The sequence below is a fragment of the Bos grunniens genome, chromosome 4 (assembly GCF_055505025.1).
Source record: "Bos grunniens cultivar Pamir isolate PY7600 chromosome 4, Bosgru_T2T1.0, whole genome shotgun sequence".
In the NCBI taxonomy this organism is placed as follows: Eukaryota; Metazoa; Chordata; class Mammalia; order Artiodactyla; family Bovidae; genus Bos; species Bos grunniens.
Genome location: NC_141168.1, coordinates 14,985,673 through 15,006,372, shown reverse-complemented (window position 1 = coordinate 15,006,372; position 20,700 = coordinate 14,985,673). Strand labels below are relative to the sequence as shown.

General features: G+C 42.7%; 1 protein-coding gene across 5 annotated transcripts; it reads right to left on the bottom strand.

Moving 5' to 3' along the window:
- Positions 1-5,970: 5,970 nt before the first annotated feature.
- CLEC5A (C-type lectin domain containing 5A) lies at positions 5,971-18,834 on the bottom strand. Of its 5 annotated transcripts, none has more exons than XM_086395155.1 (7): positions 18,637-18,802; positions 18,044-18,142; positions 16,995-17,054; positions 14,688-14,747; positions 14,238-14,374; positions 9,113-9,219; positions 5,971-7,810 (listed from the first exon to the last, which is right to left on the bottom strand). In XM_086395155.1, the coding sequence occupies exons 2-7, from the start codon at positions 18,120-18,122 to the stop codon at positions 7,696-7,698; spliced, it is 558 nt and encodes a 185-aa protein (XP_086251281.1). In that variant the 5' UTR covers positions 18,123-18,142; positions 18,637-18,802; the 3' UTR covers positions 5,971-7,695. The 5 variants fall into 5 exon arrangements, with proteins under 5 accessions (XP_086251281.1, XP_086251280.1, XP_086251284.1 ...); XM_086395154.1 differs by having other exon boundaries at positions 5,971-7,570; XM_086395158.1 differs by lacking the exon at positions 14,688-14,747 and having other exon boundaries at positions 18,637-18,834.
- Positions 18,835-20,700: the final 1,866 nt, after the last annotated feature.

Genomic DNA, 20,700 nt, shown 5'->3' with positions numbered 1-20,700 from the left:
TGAGATGTTTGAAAGGGAAAAGCATTCAAAATGTTGTTCATTGTCTTACAGCTGACCTAAGTGTTTGATTCTGGGTGCTGGGTCATCCTCCCCTACATTGTTCCGTGATTTTCTGGTTTTCTCACTGCTGGAAGTTCCCTGTGTTACTTCCGTGAGTGATACCAAGTCCAACTTCAGGGATCAACGTTATTGAGGCTTCTGCTCCAAGGTTCAACAGTGACAGTGACTTCCTGTAGATTATCTCGACCAGCAATTGTGTTCATCCTCTCCTGGCACTTTCTTTCCTCCTTTCCCTCTGTAGCTCTCTTTCTGTGGTTCCAGGTCTTTGATTCATTTCTGGGTTCTTCTTTTCCTTTTCCCCTCACACACCCCAAGTTTACCACATTATTTTCCAGCTTCCCACAAATTTGTCTTTCTTCCTTCTCTCCAGCATTGCCATTCTCATCATTCCTCTAATCAGCATGTTGGTTCCTAGCTGATCCCCTGTTTCTTATGTCATTAGCACAATTTTATCAGCATCTTTTTTACAGCATCTTTGTAATAACAAAATATTGATAACTAATATCAATAGTGACTGGTTAAATAAATTATGTTTTGTCTGTATAATAAAATATCTATCTATAAAGATTAAAGAAGCTCTTTCTTAAATGATTAGAAACAATCTTTGGTCTATATTGTAAAGTGAGAAAAGTAAAGTACATTGAATTTATTATTCATCCTTTTGTGTTAGGAAGGAATAGAAATGCATATAGATTCATATTTGCTTATATTTTCATATGAGCACCATCAGAAAAACCTAATAGATGGTTTCCAGTTGGATTATAGTAGTGAGAATTGGCAGATAGAATGAGGACGGGATCAAGACTTTTCACTCTATGCCCTTCAATATTTTTGTTATTATTTTTGTAATCATACATATGTATGCCTATGAAAAAGTTAATAAATGCATTTCTCTTACGTCTTAAGACATGTACTAATTGAATTTCTTACCCTTGTATGGGTGCATATATTTGTGTAAGTATACCCCCCAATTGGAATTGTATATTTTAAATGTGTGAGCTTTATGGTATGTGAATTATATCTTTGTAAAACTGGCAAATATTGTACATTAGATGGTGGAAAAGTACTATGAGGAAAAGTGAAATAGGAATGAAAGGAGCTATCTGTTGGGAGAGTGCTAAAATTTTAAAAAAGGTTGTTAGGAAAAGTTTGAAAGAGGTGAAGTAGTGAGTCATGTAGACATTAGTTAAAGAACATTCCAGGCATGCAAACAATAAGCAGAGAGAACCCAGGGAAGGCGTAAGCAACATGCTGGAATGGAGTAAGCCAAGATGAGTAAGAGAAAATGAAATCAGAGAGGTAATGGAGATTTAGATCATGTAGAGCCTTGTAAGTCTTTTAAAGACGTTTGTTTTTTTTTAGGAGTGAAGGGGAAAACTATTGCAGGGTATTGAAGAATAGTGACAGAATCTGCCTAATAATTTAACAAGATTATTCTGACTCCTGGGTAGGCAATCAATTGAAGGGCAGGAAGAAAGAAGGAGGGAGATCCACTAACTTTTGCTGTATAAGGCACACACACAGAGCTCCAGTGACTTACAGCAGTAAGCTTCTAATTTCATGCATTAGGGTTTCAGCTTCTCAAGGCTTGGCTTAGCTGGTGGCTCTGCTAATCAGGAGGGCTTATCCACGAGTCTAAGAATTGGATGGTAGTCAGCTGGTTTATGGCTGGCTCTCCACTGATGTTGCAAGTGGGGTATCTTTCCTCTTTCTGGGCCCAGCAGACTCACCTGGGCATGTTTTTCCTATAATGATGGCAGAACACAAGAAAGCCCAGTGAAAACACTAGCGGCCTCTTAGGACCTGGGCTCAGATCTGGCATACTGAATCTTCAGTCTCATTGCATTGTTCAAAGCCAGTTACATGGGAAAAAATCCAGAATCAAAGTGTGGATAATGTGCTGCTGGAGGACATGAGGTGAGGCAGAGGTTTACCAAGATGTCCTTAATGTTTCTCTTGGCTTGACTAAACTTAAGCTGGGCTTATTCCTGACTCTAGGCCCCTGGCATTTGCATTAGAACACTTGGAATTGTAAAATCTTTTTCTGTTCCTTTGAGATGTAAACTATTTAAAAAACCTGCTGCCAGTTTTATATCCCAAGGAGGATTTTCTTGGGACTTGGGAGCCACACCTTTGAAACATGATCATCAAGGAAGAAAGTGCCCTTATTCCCAGTCTCTGTTGGAGGGGATGAGCCTGACTTTGATGGATACCAGATAGCAAGCAGAGATGGACTCATCACAGAAGAACACCTTTTACAAACTCAGGAAAACTCAGTGTGCTCAACATGTATTGATCAACCTCTCCTGGCTAAAGTCCTTCAGTACTTTTCCAGTAGTTCATTTCTGTGGTTACAAACTCTCCCACTCTTTGAGTGAAGATAATGCAGGCATGGGTTCCCTTTCCTGTTGTGATAACCTTGAATAGTCTTCTTTGCCTATTTAATGTTGTCCAGGGCAAGTTTTGCTTTGACAGGGATGAAGAGAGTGAATATTTTAAATGATTGTCTAATTAGCCATAGAGACTTTTACAATAACCTAGGCAACAGGTGATAATCATTTGGATGAAGGTGATGGCAGTAAAGTCTGTTTCTGAAGACTATATTTTATACATAACTAATCTAATATAATATCATCTTATTTATATCAATCTATAGACAACAACATTTGTTTGGATTTGATATGAAAAAAGAGATGAGTTAGTGACTATACATTTTTTTTGGGGGGGGTCTAAAAAGCTAGAAGAATAAAATTGTATTAACTGAGATGAAATTCTGTTAACTGAGATGGTACCATGGAATGAGCCAGTTTAGGGGGAATATCAAGAGCTCGATTATGAACAAATTAAGTGTGAGATGTCTAATATTAAATGTCTAAGAGAACATGTTGAGGGGACAGACATAATACCCTGGAGTTCAGGGAACTTCAGGCTGTATACATAAATTTGAGAGTGAATGTTCAGTTCAGTTCAGTTCAGTTGCTCAGTCATGTCTGACTCTTTGCTACCCCATGGACTGCAGCACACCAAGCTTCCCTGTCCATCACCAATCCTGGGAGCTTGCTCAAACTCATGTCCATTGAGTTGGTGATGCCATCCAACCATCTCATCCTCTGTCATCCCCTTCTCCTCCTGCGTTCAATCTTTCCCAGCATCAGGGTCTTTTCCAGTGAGTCAGTTCTCATCAGGTGGCCAAAGCATTGGAACTTCAGCTTCAACATCAGTCCTTCCAGTGAATATTCAGGACTGATTTCCTTCAGGATTGACTGGTTTGATCTCCTTGTAGTCCAAGGGACTCTCAAGAGTCTTCTCCAGCACCACAGTTCATAAACATCAACTCTTCCATGAACCCAGGGATGGAACCCAGGTCTCCAGCAGGTGAATTCTTTAACAGCTGAGCCACAAGGGAAGTCAAAGAATACTGGAGTGGGTAGCCTATCCCTTCTACAGTGGATCTTCCTGATCCAGGAATTGAACCAGCGTCTCCTGCTCTACAGGTGGATTCTTTACCAACTGAGCTATCAGGGAAGTCCAAGAGTGAGTGTAGGTGGTATTTAAAGCTATGAGAATAACTGATTGGCCAAGGGGTGAAGCACAGATAAAGAGAATAATAATGCATATGACTGGGCCCTGAGTTTTCAATATTTATGGACCAACTAATGAATAGGAGTCAGTGAGGGAGACTGGGTAATGGCCAGCACAACGGTAGGTAAACCAGAAGAGTGACGTCTTGATGTACTACGTCATATTGTCCTGAGAGGTCGAGTAAGATGACCACTGGATTTCACTATGTGTAGGTTATTGATGACTTTGATGATCTCACAAGAGAAGTTCTCATAACACTTTCTTGATAGCTCTAAAACTCAGGGAATATCATAAAAATCTTCTGTATTTTCAGCTTCTTCTTTGAATGTTACCCAGGTCTTTGTGCTGTACTTGACACGTACTTCCTCTAAGGATGCTGTGCACCCAGAGGTCCCCTGAAGTTATATGCACATAGAAGAAGATCTTGTATGTACGAAGGGTGGGAGTGCCTTGTAAATGAAGCAGTGTGATTGATTCAGTTCTTTGTACCTGCAGTTGAGAGACATTGACCATGAACTGTAGCTTTGGAGATATTCAAATACCTCTGCTGCCTCAGACTCATGGCTGGTAGTGAAGATGGTCTGAAGGAAGTTTGAGGACCCACTGCAGGAGACTTTGGTGAATCCTAAATCACCACATCAGTCAGAGGTGAGGGGAACGTAGAGGAGAGCTAAGACTTCTACTGCATTGTTACTTGGTCTGTGCTGTGAGAAACTCAGCAGGTGAAGTAGGACTAACCTGAAGACAAAGGCTTCTGGAAGTGGGGCGTTGGCAGCAGGGACAATGGGCAAAGGCTGCCTATACCTGATGCCTTCAGTCATCCATCCATCCATCCATGTTGATTTGTCAACATTGAGGACAAGAGGATCAGTGACTTTACTCATGGGACCAGTAGGTCACACAGACAGGAAGAGGAATTTGTGTGTAAGCCAGAGACAAGGAAAGCATGGCATTGATGTCCAGGGGGCTACAGAAATGTTGAGCCACCTTTCCCTGACTTGGGCATGTTTTTATTCCCATATTGTAAAGGAATAGACAGGTTGTGAGAAATGGTGTCTTGCCTACATTCAGCTTCTTGCAAATTAAAGAGCCACTTCTTGGATGAAGATCTCAACTTAAAATCTTCCACAGTGTGTGTCCCTCATTGTGTATTGCTGTTGAAATACACACACAGTGTGGATATTATTTCGTATATATCTAAAAGGGTTTTGTGAGCCAGGTATTACTGCTTCAGGTAATAGGTAAGGGAATCAAGGCACAGAATGAGTAAGAAATCCATACGGATTCACATATCATATTGGATGCAGAATCAAAACTCTAATCCAATAGTTTATTAAATTTCCGTTGCTTTTTAAAAAAATAATACCACTGCTTCCCGATAAGGCTACAGTTACTTACTCTTCTAAGGATTCAGGAACCCTCCCCACAATCTCCAGTGAAAGTGAAAGTCACTCAGTCATGTCTGACTCTTTGGGCCCCAATGGACTGTAGCCTGCCAGGTTCCTCTGTCCATGGAATTCTTCAGGCAAAAATACTGGAGTGGGTTGCCATTTCCTTCTCCAGGGAATCTTCCTGACCCAGGGATCGAACCTGGGTCTTGTACATGCAGCTGGATTCTTTACTGTCTGAGCTACCAGGGAAGCCCATTCTCTAGTAATGAACTTAAACCAAAGTCCACATATTTGCTTCCAGCTCCCCTCACCAACAGCCCCATCCCAGCTCCCTATGGTTAGAACTTGTGCGGAAGTACCGCCTCATCTTGGGGAAAAATTGAGCCGCCCACCAGGGAAACCACTCAGTGTCTACATTTTCTGACTATAAAAGCCTGTGACTTATTCTGTCATAAAACAGGAAGTGTGGCAACCTCAGTTCTCCCTTTGCCAAACAGAAGGGTTGTGGTTTTCCTTTTGCTGTCTGAATCGTGGGGCTTACCTTAGCTCAGAATTCTGTTCATTCTTTCCTTTACCACACTTTCAACCTCCGCCTTCCTTACCTGTAGCACTTGCTTGTCACGGACACCATCAGAGAGCTTGTATCTCCATTGAGTTCTAATATCATTCCAACATCCACTCCACCAAGATGCAAATTGTTGGGCTGGCCAAAAATTCATTTGGGATAAACTCTGAATGAAAACTTTTTGGCCAGCCCAATGCTTCTAATAACTTCCCTTAAGCAAGTTCTAACACATAATGTATTAATCTCATTTTTAAACATTGTAAGTGGCCATGCTAATTAATCCCACACTGGGAAGCATAGGAATATAGAAACAGAGCTTAGTGTTGTAATAAAACATAAAACTGTCATCAATTTAATCCGACATACATAAAGTGATGTTCACAATCATTGTAGTACATTTTTATTAGACATAAATGGTGATCTCTTTACTTGGGTGACTATAATCTCTAGTAGTTTTATGCAGACTTCCCTTATAGCTTCAGTCAGTCAGTTCAGTCACTCAGTTGTGTCTGACTCTTTGCGACCCCATGGACTGCAGCACGCCAGGCTTCTGGGTCCATCACCAGCTCCTGGAGCTTGCTCAAACTCATGTCCATTGAGTCAGTGATGCCATCCAACCATCTCATCCTCTGTTGTCCCCTTCTCCTCCTGCCTCAATCTTTCCCAGCATCAGGGTCTTTTCCAATGAGTCTGTTCTTATGGCTTAATTCTTGTTAAATTAAAACACATACGTATTTCTTTTCTCTTTCCCATGTACTGAGAAGGGTCTGTAGATGATGTCTTCCTGTAAGTACAGAGGACAGACAGGATGCCCACAAGACTTTTCTACCTTTTTCTTGCCTTTCTTTCAGTATGGCCAAATGAGCTCTTTTTCCTCCTGCATATGGCTTTCCTGTGTCCCTGGAGTTCCCTTTCTACCAAATGCCCACAACTTGCCTCCATCCAATGTCTCCTTGAGCAGTCCTCCCCTTTTTCTACTCTGTGGTCAGCTGGACCAGTCCTGGGTCAGTGTGGTACCAACCAGTGCTGGTGTCTTTGGGGTGAGTAGATTGTACCTGGCAGCATGATCTGTCTACAACTGCAGGCAGGAATATATTATGACTACTGGGACTCAAGGAACTATACCAAATTCTTAATATACACTCAACCAACAGGTCATCAAAACCCATTAAAATGGAGATTCAGGCCACGACCAAGGAAATATTTAGCTTATTTCTTTAGGACTTTGCTGAAGAACAGAGATTCGGTTCTCTGAAGTGTGATCATCCTGGGTGTTAAGTAGTCTTCAGAGAGGTTTCCTAGCAGATTCCTGCCCTGCCCAGCTCCCTCTCCATTCTCATGAACAGTAGTATCTCTGGTCCTAGCTTAGCTTTCAAGACCATTCCTAGGCCTGGCCTCAAAGCAGATTGAAGAGGGCCTCTGCTGTCCCTCCCCAGGTAGGCTGGAGGGTATGAGAACAGGGGTCTCTTGGGAACAAAAGTGAGCTCCAGAAGCTGAGTTTATCCCTCTTCTACTCTTGCTATTCTTTAAATAACGTTCACACCTGCTCAGTGTGCAGTTTCTCCCTGGTAGTATGGTCATGTGCTCTGAGGACAAAACAAAGCCTGTTGATCAGTCAGAAATCCTTGGTTCTATAAAAGCAGACCTCATCTCTGTATCAACCAGTTGTCTCCATCAAACTGAGTCTGTCTCCTGGTAATATTAATAGTATCCAGTCCCCCAAAGTGGAATGCAGAAGCTGATTTCCCCCAATAGCCAAGAACCTCTAGTAGTAGCCAGATGGATAAAGAGGTCATTTGATCAGTTGACCCGTGTAGATCCAAAGCCATGGGTGTGACTCTCACAGGAAATAGGGTCTTGGGGAGTTGCTGATTCAGAATGAGGAGCTTGCCTCAGCTGTGCGTCTGCAAGTGTATTTGTGGAGGGCCTGGTACTTTGGCACTGAGGAGCTATTAGGGGGTTCTCCAGTGACCTGTGGAAGACCAACATAGAAATTTGATGTTTTGTATCTCCCAGATCAGTCCCAATTGCCAATATGCTGTTTTGCTGTCTCTGTTGTATATTTGTTTTTCTTGTCGGAGGCCACAGAGAACTTCATCATTGGGCCTTCTTCTCACAGATCCAGCGGTAGGTGATGTCACATGAAACAGCATCATATGTCTTTGTTAGGCCTATGGTCACGCAGTGGAAATTCTGACCCTGATTGGTAATGCTAGTTGAGAAAAGAAAGCATGGTTAAGGCCTGTCTTTTCAGCCCTGCCTTTTCCTGGTTCTGGTACCCCCTCAGCATGCCCATGGAGAAGGAAATGGCAACCCACTCCAGTATTCTTGCCTGGAGAGTCCTAGGGACAGAGGAGCATGGTGGGCTGCCGTCTATGGGGTCTCACAGAGTCGGACACGACTGAAGCGACTTAGCAGCAGCAGCATCCCCAAATCCAGCTCAAAAACTGATGCTTTCCCGTTAGCTCTCCTGTGAGCTTTTACGGACTCGTTGTCTTGGATTAACTCACTCTGTTTGGTTAGAAACACCTCATGGGTTGTTTGTCCCCTTTTCTCCCAGACATAATGTTTTAGTGCTGGAGGCCCTATGTTTTCAACAGGAGGCCCAAGAGGAGAAGGAGGAAGGAGATGTCTCTTCCTTTCCTGGACACCATCTGGCTTTATGAAAAACTTGGTTAGTCTTTTCATACCTCTTTTAACTGTCTTTCAGTCTGACAGGACAGAGTGTGGTTTCATGGGAAGGTCATAAGTTTTGGAGCCAAGTGGCTGCAGGGTCAAACTGCAGCTCTACCACACCCTCGCTTTGTGATATTCAACACATTTCTAAGTCTCTCATCCTCAATTCAGCTGTCTGTTAAGTGGGAATCAACAAAAGCTTTTCCTAATAGCATCATTGCGAATGCTACCAGGAATGATGTGTAAAGTGCTTAGCAAGGGCTATGTTTACTTACTCCTCTCTGCGAGCAGCTGGTTCCAGTCTGGGGAACTGACTTGCTTTCTATCTGACTCACCATTTTCATAGGTCCACTGGGAGTGTCATGTTCCCCACCATGGCTATGGCCATGGAATAATACATAGGACATAGATCTTGGGAGTTAAAGTTTAGTAGCTTTAAGGCATAGACAACTTATTTATAATAACCCTTCTTTAGATAGAGAAGCCACATCTGGGGAACTTGTAAGAACTTAGTTAAAAAAATGTGATCTCTGGGTTAAAAGATAATTATGAGATATATCAAACATGATATGTATGTGGATTTGTTTGGATCTTGATTTGAACAAAATAATTTGTTGAATGAACAGTTCTCTCTATGCAGAAATATTTGATATTTTCCATAGTAAAAAAATTTACCCTAAAAATGTGTCTCTGGGGATAAGTGGGTTGGAATACAGGAGAGGGGGAGAACATGCAGCTATTCTCAGCCTTTGTGCTGTTCCAGGGCAAACCCATTGAGTCTTGGGTCTAGTCTCTAGAAGCAGCTAGGATCCCAGAAAAATGTGAGCTGTCCACGTACTTGCCGTTAAACTTAGCGTTGTTGATCCAGTGCCACGTTTTCTCTACAGGCTGGTATAATAAGCCAATAAAATACTTCTCAGCACCAGTTATGTCCTGGAGAAATTTCTAGAAATTAAAAAGAGATAAAACAATCAGCAAAAAGTTCTTTTCTGCTGCTTCCTTTGTGCCAATGGACTCATGATTATATCTGATTCTGGGAACAAGTAAAGGACTCCAGGACTGGCTATCCCTGGCACTGCCCACCAGCCCTAGAGAAGTGATTCTCATTTTACCCAGAGCATCAAAATCATGTGGAGGTCTTGTGAAAACATAGATTGCTGGGCTCTGGTTTAGTAAGTCTGGTGTAAGGGACCAAGAATTTGCATTCCTAGCAAATTCCCAGGTGATGCTGATGCTTTGAAAATGAAGGAGGAGGGGACTATGCCATCTAAAAAAGGATAATTTCAAATACAACTTTCTTTGATCTACTCTGCATAAGAATGTTTTCATTGCCAGAAGTTTTACATTCCAAATAAGACCGGATCATCTTGGAGAAGGAAATGGCAACCCACTCCAGTATTCGTGCCTGGAGAATCCTGTGGACAGAGGAGCCTGACGGGCTGCTGTTCATGGGGTCGCACAGAGTCAGACAGGACTGAAGCGACTTAGCAGCAGCAGCAGCAAGACTGGATCAAATAAATTCCTTGAATACTTGGCAAGGGAAAACAGGGAGATTTGAAAGTATGTTGCCAAAGCCGATAATGCCATGAGAAATAATCAGTTGCCAACAAAGTTCTGTCTAGTCAAGGCTATGGTTTTTCCAGTAGTCATGTATGGATGTGAGAGCTGGACTATAAAGAAAGCTGAGCACTGAAGAATTGATGCTTTTGAACTGTGGTGTTGGAGAAGACTTTTGAGAGTCCCTTAGACTGCAAGGAGATCCAACCAGTCCATCCTAAAGGAGATCAGTCTTGAGTGTTCATTGGAAGGACTGATGTTGAAACTGAAACTCCAATACTTTGGCCACCTGATGCGAAGAACTGACTCATTGGAAAAGACTCTGACGCTGGGAAAGGTTGAGGGCAGGAAGAGAAGGGGACGACAGAGGATGAGACGGTTGGATGGCATCACTGACTCAAAGGACATGAGTTTGGGTAAACTCCAGGAGTTGGTGATGGACAGGGAGGCCTGGCGTGCTGCAGTCCACAAGGTCGCAAAAAGTTGGGCACAACTGAGCGACTGAACTGAACTGAACTGACTGAGTGCCTGCTAAAATGACACTGACCTTAGACACCTTACTTTCTGCATTAAATTAATGGGTCACTAATCACTCTGGCCAGAAACCTGGGAGTCCCCTGGACTCTCCTGTATTCTTCACATTCCTCCCATTATCAGTGGCTATCCAAGCCCACTTAAGTATTCTCTCCATCCCCATGGTTATTGCCTTTATTCCTCCTTTCCTAATATTTTTCTTCCATGAAATACTTCATTATTTTTAAAGCTTGATTACCATATTTACTCATTTAGGAAACTTTTTTTTTTTTTAGTATCTGTTGTGTGCCAGGCATTGTATTAGGTTGGAGATACAGAAATAAATTTGCTTCTTAAAAAAAAAATATATATATATATATATGATCTATGTATAGAACAGTCTTTTGGACTCTTTGGGAGAGGGCGAGGGTGGAATGATTTGGGAGAATGGCATTGAAACATGATGCTCGGGGCTGGTGCACTGGGATGACCCAGAGGGATGGTACGGGGAGGGAGGGTGGAAGTGGGGTCCAGGATGGGGAACATGTGTACACCCATCGTGGATTCATGTTGATGTATGGCAAAACCAATACAATATTGTAAAGTAATTAGCCTCCAATTAAAATAAATAAATTTATATTAAAAAATATATATGATCTAAAATGGGTTGGCAAGATATGGGCAGTGGGTCAAATTCAGACCGGAGCAAATTTTTATAAACAAGGTTTTAATGGAACAGGCCGTGGCAATTTGATACATATGGTGTATAGCTGCTTTTGAACAATGATGGCACTATTAAGGAGTTGTGACAGAGAACATAGGACCTGAAAAATGTAAAATATATACCATCTATGTTTTAAAAAATGTCTGCTGACCCATGGTCTAAAACAAGGGTTCTTAACCCTTCTTTCTCTTGCTGGAAGCAGGGATGGTTTCTACAGGGATCTATAAAACCGCTGGAATGTCATTAAAAATATTGTGCTTTGTAATGTTTCTGTAAAGAAATGAATAGATTTCATCACGATTTTTAAAGCCTCAGTTATCCCAACATGTTGAAAATCCACAGATCTAATAAGAGAAGGTAGATGAGTTGACCAGCATAGTAGGGTATCCCAGGTGTAATGCTTTTAGGAAATCTGTATTAGATATGGACCAGGAGGGCTTCCCCCGTGGCTCAGAGGTAAAGAATCCACCTGCAATGCAGGAGCCACAGGAGATGCGGGTTGGATCCTTGGGTCAGGAAGATCCCCTGGAGGAGGGCATGGCAACCCACTCCACTATTCTTGCCTGGAGAATCCCATGGACAGAGGGGCCTGGCGGGCTGCAGTCCATGGGGTCTCATAGAGTCAGATGTGACTGAAGCAACTTAGCAGGCATGCATGCCCAGGGAGAAAGGAGGAAGTGAATAATTCTACCTGGATTTCGGGGTCTATATAAAGGCTGTAGATGAGGTAATATGTGAGATGGATTTGGGGAGATAGTTATTGTAAGGCAAGTGCTAGGAGCGGGGTGTGTGGGGGGGAGTGGGGGGTGGGGGGTTGTCGTGGGGTGGTCAGGATTGGACTTCCTGGAAAAGGAAGCATTAGATCACAGGCAGACTGCAGAGTGTGCATGCGTGCTCAGTCGCTTCAGTTGTGTCCGCTTTTTGTGACCAACCCCATTGGCCGTAGCCTGTCAGGCTCCTCTGTCCATTGGATTCTCCAGGCAAGAATACTGGAGAAGGTTTCCATTTCCTCCTTCAGGGGATCTTCCCAATCCAGGGATGAAGCCCGCTCCTCTTCATTTCCTGCTTTGGCAGACGGGTTCTTTACCACTAGCGCCACAGGCTGGAGCATCTGTGGAACTACAAGATGCTGAATTCTATTGGTGCGGAAATAGGAGGGAGGTGGGTTCAGAGACAGGATTGGAGAGAAGGCAGAGGCTGGACCATACAAGGCTTGCATGTCATGTTAGGGAAACTGGACTTTAACTCACTTCATTTTGGAAAATGTCACAGTTTAGAGCCTTAGAGCAATTAGTAAGTCAGATCTGTGGAGGATAGGTAAGAAGCGGCAAAACTAGGGGCAAGGAAAGAAATTAGAAGAATCCCAAAGAAATCCAGGGGAGAGCTGAATGATTTGCTGTGGAGATAGCAGGGAAAGAACTTAGCAGCTAATTTAGGAGGGACGCAGAAAGGCGAAGTGCCAGAAAACTGTCAGTGTTCCATTTCGGTTGACATGATGACTCACCAGTATTGGGATACAAGAGTAGGAGCAGTTGGAGTAAAATACATTTGATTTCGTTTCAAGCATGGTATGTTTGTCATGGTTTTGAGACATCAAAGTGGAATGTGATACTCTTCCTGGTCTAGGGAAGGAAACTGAAGATATGGATATGAGAGTCATTAGCAAGCCATTGATGTGATGAGCTTGTTCTGGGGTTAGCATGAGTGTAAGTGTAATTGGCAGACAATGCCAAGGATGGCTTTTGAGATGCATCAACTCTTCAGGGTTTAGTAGAGGAAAAGAGGTTATGGACTTCCTTTCCCATTCTCCTCTTTTCTTCTTTCCTTTTTCTCTTTTCTGCACTCTGTCTTGTTCTTGGTTTTCTACTTTAAGGCATTTTTCTCTTCCCACTTGAGTCCTTAGCTCTAGAGGAGCTGTATCATCACCATCCCTGATCACTGTTGGGCACCTACTACTGAGATTCACAGAGACGCTCTCATAAACTCTTCACCACTACGGGACTTTTTAGAGGAAGTGTGAAGGGAAGAGCGGAAAGAAGCTAGAATACTGTGTGCAGCACAATGTCTAGTGCTCAGCGAATACTTAGGGTTTGAAGGAGAAGCAACTGCAAATAAAATTATGGCCTAAAATTCAGTTGCTCAGTCGTGTCCGACTCTTTGCAACCCCATGGGCTGTAGCCCACCAGGCTCCTGTGTCCATGGGGATTCTCCAGGCAAGAATACTGGAGTGGGTTGCCATTTCCTTCTCCAGGGGATCTTCCCAACCCAGGGATCGAACCCACAGCTCTTGGTTCTGTCTCCTGCATCAGTAGGCAGATTCTTTACCACTAGTACCACATGGGAAGACCTAAAATTGATTAGAGTGTGGGTTTTGGACTTAGAGAGATCTCAATTCAATTCCATGTGCTATCATTTATTAGGTATATGACCTTGATCAAATTATTTTCCTGTGCCCAAATTTTTTATATTTAAATTTTATTCTATTTATTTAAGCATGAAAATTCACTTCTTAAAATTTAATTTTTATTGGACTGTAGGTGGTTTCCTAGTTTTCTCATATATAAAATATGAAGAACTATAACTCCTCAGAATTGTTATTATGAAAAAGACATAATAAAGCTTTTTTATATACTGTGAGCTATTTTTACTCTCATAATTGCACACTGCAACCCCAATTCTATGACTTGATTCTTTGTTTTGCATATTACTAATTTTGTTATTTAAAAACTTCCTTACTTATTAGGCTGATTGGGATCAAACATTAACAGCTCACGTCTGTGAAGAATTCCATAGTTTTAAAAGCTTTATACACATCAGCTCATTTAGTCATTCCCTGTATTTTATTTTATTTTTTTAATTTATTTTATTTTATTTTTTAACTTTACAATATTGTATTGGTTTTGCCATATATCAACATGATTCCCTGTATTTTAAATGTCCTGGCCCCTCCCCAACACACTGCTCACGGGAGAGACCATAGAGTGCGGATTTCATGAGCTCAGATGGGTCCGAGGAACACACCCCACTGCTATTGAGAAGAGCTTCCCACCCCGTGTCCATCCCAACAACCATCCCCTGCTCCACAAATTAAATTGCCCCATCAACTCAACTCCACCCACTGAGGCTGGTGAAGGGGATGCTGCTTTTCTGTACCATTCCATGGGCTTACCAGTTTCTCTGGCGTGTTGACAATGGCCAATGTGGATCCTTTTTCTTTGCAAAAGTTCATGCTCTTGTTCCAAGACGATTCCGATTTGGACAAGAAAAAGCATCTTCCCTGATGAAAATCCCACCCCTTGGGGCAGACTACAGAAATTGAAGAAAAGAGAGGGTGAGATTAGTGAGATTTTGGATGTGCACCTTGGGAGTGAATCATAAGACAGTAGGATGTGGGTTTCTTTATAATTATTATATCAATACAATTCTCTTCAATCCAAGAAGAAATTTCATTCACTTTAGCCCCAGTTTCCCTGTCTGTAACATGAAGGAAATGATGATAAGGTCATTATGGCCCTATTGAGGCAAACAGTTTCATAAGAAAGGAGACAATGGGAAAAGTCTTTAAGAATTCACTACCTAAGAACCTGGAGGTGGAGAGGGCTATAAGCTTGCACTGTACCTGTTCCATAGCTCTCTGTTGGAGTGAAGCTGACAGTGCCATTCCCCAAAATCTGTGGGACTGAAATGAAAAGAAAACCTGAAGATAGCTGGATGATGGGTGTGACACACAAATGTCACAGCAGATGTCCAGAATGGACAGTGGAATTAACAAGGGACTCTTTGCCACTCTGTGTTGGAATTTTTCAGGTTTTTTCCCTTTGGAACATCCATCCAACTACTACTATTATTTGACCTGCCTCAGGTGTCTTTTTGGTTTCTCATATATACCTTTGACGGGGTTCCCAGGTGGCTCTAGTGGTAAAGAACCCGCCTGATAATGCAGGAGATATAAGAGATGCAAGTTAGATCCCTGGATTTGGAAGATGCTCTGGAGGAGGGCACGGCAAGCCACTCCAGTATTCTTGCCTAGAGAATCCCCATGGACAGAGGAGCCTGGTGGGCTACAATCCATAGGGTTGCAAAGAGTTGGACACGACTGAAATGACTTGGCACACACTCACATATACTTTTGACAGTGTGAAATGCCAAGAAAAAGAGCAGGAGAAAGGAAGAGGAATAGATGCATTCAGTACCAGAAAGGAAACCTCCCTGTTCTTTCTCATCTATACCTTTTACAATGTTTTCCCCAAAGAGCTGTTTGGAGTGCTTCTCCCCAGGCTCCACAGAGCACCTTTGCTGCTCTCTCCATTGCTGGTGCCTTAAACCCTATGTGAAAACCCATAGTCCTGATGGGCAGCTCTTGACTCTCTCTCATCAGCAATTATCAGCCCTAAGGACTGTGCTAACTGGAACAAGATTCAGAACTAGAAGATGTTGGCAGACAAGGAGGCAGATGGACATTCTAGAGGTTTCTCTTTTATTTTTTGGCTATGCCACATGGCATATGGGATCTTATTTCCTTGACCAGGGGTTGAATCCATGCACCCCCTCAGCAGAAGCACAGAGTCTTAACCACTGGACTGCCAGGGGAGTCCCCAGAGATTTCCTGTGGGCAGAGAAGAGTCCATTCATCTCTTTATATTAACATAAAAGGAGAATCAGTAGGCCTCCAAGAGGCCTCATTATTTTTGGGGAACACTGGCTGTTGGAGCGTGTAGTTACAGTGGCTCCAGAGGTCAATCAGACTTTTCCTTAATGGACCAGTTGTTTGTCCATGGTGGTTGAAGACCAGTTTAATTTACCCAGATGCCAGTTAGCTACTTACAATCATATATAAAACATGCAAGTTAGCATTCACTTTTTATTTCAGTCCCCTGCTCAAAGGCTCTTTGTAATATAGCATAACTTGGTTTTCATTAGAATCGACTTGGGGATTATAACTGAACAGAACTGTATATGTATTTCATGAGCATTTCAGCGTTTCCTCCTTTTGGCTCACTGTACTTACTGGGTGCCTCAGTTGCTACAAAAATGAAGAAGAAATTATCTTTCTGATAAAGATGTGGTTAGTAATAGGTTTGTCTTAAGAGCAAGTGAGAAGGAGATCCTTGGAAAAGCTTCAAAAGGAGGTGGGGTTCATAAGGAGAGCCGTGCCTGACATGTCTTTATCCCCCATAGCTTCTGGCATTGGACTTTGTGCTTTATAGATGATAGTTGACTAATTTCTCCTGTTTTCAATCTCCTTCTGTGTTTGGTCTAGCATACTGCTTGGCACCAAAAAAAGGCGTTGAATATAATTTTTGATGATTTTTGTGGGGCATGGGTTTCTTTAAACAATTCTTTAAATGACAAGGTTTATAAAGTACTTTCACATCACATTACACTAGTTATACACAAATCATCCTCATTCCCAAGAGGAAAACAGGATCTGAAATTTCACCAAGTCTAGTCTTGGTTTCTCATCTCTAAAAGTAAGAAAATAAATTGGAAGATATTTGTTTTTCTGGGTGTGCTGCATTTATTTTACTTTTCCAGCTTTATTGAGATATCATTCACACATAACATTGTATAAGTTTAAATATACAACATGATGATCTCATACATGTACTTATTGCAAAATTATCAACACGATAAGGTCAGTTAACTCCTCCATCACCTCGCATAATCATCTTTTTTGTGTGTCGGGAGAACATTGAGCATCTACTCTTCTAGCAACTTCCTTGCATACAATACACTGTTAGTACTTACAGTCACTATGTTGTACATAGGAGTTTTGGAACTCATTCATCTTATAACAATTAGCAGCTTTTTATGAACTCATTCTACAGAAGAATGTCTAGGGGAAGGAGGCTTTGAGAAAGGTCTCTAAGACTTAAGCACAGAGGAACCTGGAGAGGGGAGAGGAGGTTATTTTCATGTACATTACCTGTTGCAGAGCTCTCTGTGGGAATGAAGATGGCATTATTTTCACCAAAAATCTGTGGGACTGCAAAGAAAATCAGCTGTTGACTCAGCCTCAAAGGTGGCTGTGCAGTGAGTGTTACAGACAGACGTTACTGTGGGGCTGGTGGGACATAGCGCCTATCAGTGGGACAGGTTGAGCTCGCTGGCTCAGGTCAGCCAAGATGGGCATATGTTTCCTGTGGATATATTCACGCATTCTCATCCTGCTCTCTTATGTGGTAGAAACTGCACCTTGAGATTGGGCCATATGGTTGATATCTCTTACCCAACTGTTGCCTCCAAATCATATTTCCTTCCTCATTTATCTTCCCCATAGGCTTCTGAGGCTGGAGAAGATTTTACTTGCTGCAACTGTGGTAAAATCTTTTGATATGAGGCCTCTTTTTCTGAACATTTGGATGAATTAGTCTCTGTGTACATAAAGGAAAATATCTTGCCCAGTAAAACCCCATTAACCCTTAATGTAGCTCCAGGTGGCAGGACCTACCTGCTAATGCAAGGGACTTAAAAGACCTGAGTTCGATTCCTGGGTTGGGAAGATCCCCTGGAGGAGGGCATTGGAGAGGCAATCCACTCCAATATTCTTGCTAGAGAATCCCCACGAACAGAGGAGTCTGGTGGGTCACAGTCCATGGGGTTGCAAAGAGTCAGACACAACTGAAGTGACTTAGCATATCCCACAGCTTATCATTGGGTTGGACTGGAGCTGTATTTTCAAATTAGCAACTATAACAAGCACTGCAGAGTACTTCAGTTCAGATTACCCAATGAATACTCTAGTGGCAAAAATTTTGTGTGGAAGTCTAATCATCAGACACTGCTCTGTTTTGTATCTTCAAGGTAGACCAAGGAACCCTGTTCATTGTGTGTGTCTGGGAATGAGAAGGGCCGTCAATTGCCCTCAGCTGGAAAGTCTTGAGCATTTAACCTTTATATTCAACCCTGCATCCTAAGGGAAGAGTCAAGAACAGTACGATCTTAGTTGTGGTAAGAGGTTGATCAGATACTCACAATAAAGCAGAAATAAGGTCATTCCAACAATCTTAAGCACCAGTACTATAAGCGCAGAGATTATCATATGCCAGTTCATGATGCAGGAGATGAGGAGGCCTGTGGGCATGAGGGCAGAATGTCACCATCAGAATCTGGGACAAGGCTTCTTTCCAGCGGGGGGCGTGCCAGACTCTCAGAGCACCCCTTAGGGGCTGGGAAGCCGGGCATGACATTGATAGGTGCAAGGAGGAGACCCAGCACATACCCAGAAGACAGGGAGGAGCTTGTGCTCCTTGTGAACCTTTGAACTTGGTGTGCTGCCTCTCCTCCACCATCCCTAGCTCTCGGCCTCAATCCTGTTCCCATCTGTGGCTCTTAAACTCTGTCTGATGAATAAATCCTCTGCTGGACTTTGAGAACCCTTAACCTTGAAATGAGCCTTGCTCCCCGGGCCTTTCATTTGTAGTCTTGGCTATACAGTCTAAGCTCTCAGAAGTCACTGTCTTCAAAAAATTATGCCAGGAGTCCGACAGACAGGACAAGTGTCCCTGAGGTCCTTGGCTGGGGAGCAGAGCCAACAATCTGTATAGAGAGGACACGCAGAGACTCACCTGATGTCTCCCTGGAAGGCTGGTCTGGTCTGCAGGTGGGGATCTTTCCCAGTGGCCTTGTGCTTGGTGTGGCGGGTGGAGGCCCTTTCAGTGAGAATAGGCTCCTTGTGTGTGGGCAGTGTCCTTCCTTCCTCACATAGTCTCTGTCTCACCAGCATCCCTGAGCAAACACTTCTTCCTGTTCAGTGTTCTTGGCCAAGGAGCGGGAGGGGCTAGGAGGGGAAGGGAGTAGCCTCTGAAAGAGGAAGGTCCCCGCCAAAGGGGTTCTCATAGAGGGGAATGATTGTAGAATTATTTAGGAAATGGAATATCTTAATACCGACTTGTTCTGTGTGTCTGAATCTCCTTGAAATAGAGTGGAAAGAAAATGTAGTAAAATGTTAACAGATACGAGTCTGGGTGAAGAGTGTCTGTGAATTATTTATTTGAACTTTCTTTACAACATGTCTGCAAATCTGAAATTGTCAAAATAGAAAAATTTTAAGAAAAGAAATTCATCTGAGGTCGTTATTTTTAATAAGGAGGTCCTCATATGTCCCATTGGTTCCATAACTGCAACCCAGGTCTCTGCTCAGTCCCCTTTATCATGGACTCCTCCTCTCTGGTCCTACCCAACAGCTCATCTCCCTGGCCTTATGCCAGGGAGAAGGTGATGATTATTCAGTATTTCATGAGCATGGTGCTCTGCTGGATACAGGGGGTCCGGTGAGGGTGAATAATACCAGTCTTACTATCAAGGATATATTACATTTGAAGGTTTCCTTTTGTTATACTTTTCCTACTGTAAAGGCTATGTGTACTCAATGGGGCTTCCCTGATGGCTCAGGTGGTAAGGAATCTGCCTGCAGTGCAGGAGACCCAGGCTCTATCCCTAGGTTAGGAATATCCCCTGGAGAAGGGAATGGCAACCCACTCCAGTATTCTTACCTGGAGAATTCCATGGACAGAGGGGCCTAGTGGGCTACAGTCCATGGGATCATAAAGAGTTGGACACAACTGAGTGACAAACACACACTAATTATGTGTGTTTTAACAAAAAATGGTTAGAGGAGCTTTCCTGATGGTCCAGTGGCTAAGACCCTGTGATCCCAGTGCACAGGGCCCAGGTTTGATCCCTGGTCGGGGAGCTGGATTCTGCATGCCACAACTAAAGAACCCACCTGCCCCAATGAAGATCAAAGAACCTGCTTGCCCCAACTAAGACCTGGTGCAGCCAAATAAATAAATAAATATTTTAAAAAGTGGTTAGAAAATACTGGCGAGGAAAATTGAGAAAATAATGTTCTTAAAAATTTTACATTTAGCAATAGTTGCTGTCAACTTCTCTGGGTGTGTATACTTTATAGATGAGCAGGTAGATAAGAAGATAGATACGTAGATAGATAGGTACTGGGTCATTTAGAAAACTGGGATCATACTGTATATATTATTTGTAATCTAGGCACCATAGGTTAAACTCACACTGTATTACAGGTATCCCTTCAAGTCGAAATATAGATTTTTGATGATATATTATTATTGCATATACACTTATATGATTTATTCAACAATTGGACCACTGTAATTCTTCTAGTAAAGTGTATCTTCTGACTAGTTTCACTTTTCACTGAGATGTTCCACAGACAACCCAGTGTGGACATACCCTCGAGTATATTATTTACCATCCTCTGCTAAAACAGGGCTTCCCTTGTGGCTCAGCGGTAAAGAATCCACCCACAATGTGGAAGACCTGGGTTCGGGCCCTGGGCTGGGAAGATCCCCTGGAGAAGGAAAAGGCTACCCACTCCAGTATTCTGGCCTGGAGAATTCCCTGGACTGTATAGTCCAGGGGGTCGCAAAGAGTTGGACACGACTGAGCGACTTTCACTCACTGCTAAAACATGTTCATTCTCTTAAGTTCCTTATCTCTGGATGGGAAGAGCATCTATTCAGTTGTCCATAGCTTTAAATTAGGGTATTATCCCTGGTTTTTCTCTCTCCCCTCCTTCTCATCCAATCAAACTCTAAGTCATGATGATGCTCTTTTCTTGGAACTTCTCAACCTGCCTTCTCCTCCACTTCCTC

Excerpts from the sequence above, each read along its gene's own strand:
- CLEC5A (XM_086395154.1), bottom strand. The coding sequence starts at position 18,122 with ATGAACTGGCATATGATAATCTCTGCGCTTATAGTACTGGTGCTTAAG. Across the intron at positions 17,055-18,043 it reads GACCTTATTTCTGCTTTATT|TCCCACAGATTTTTGGTGAA; the intron begins GTGAGTATCTGA and ends TTTTCTTTGCAG. Across the intron at positions 14,375-14,687 it reads AACAGAGAGCTATGGAACAG|TCTGCCCCAAGGGGTGGGAT; the intron begins GTACAGTGCAAG and ends CAATTTCTGTAG.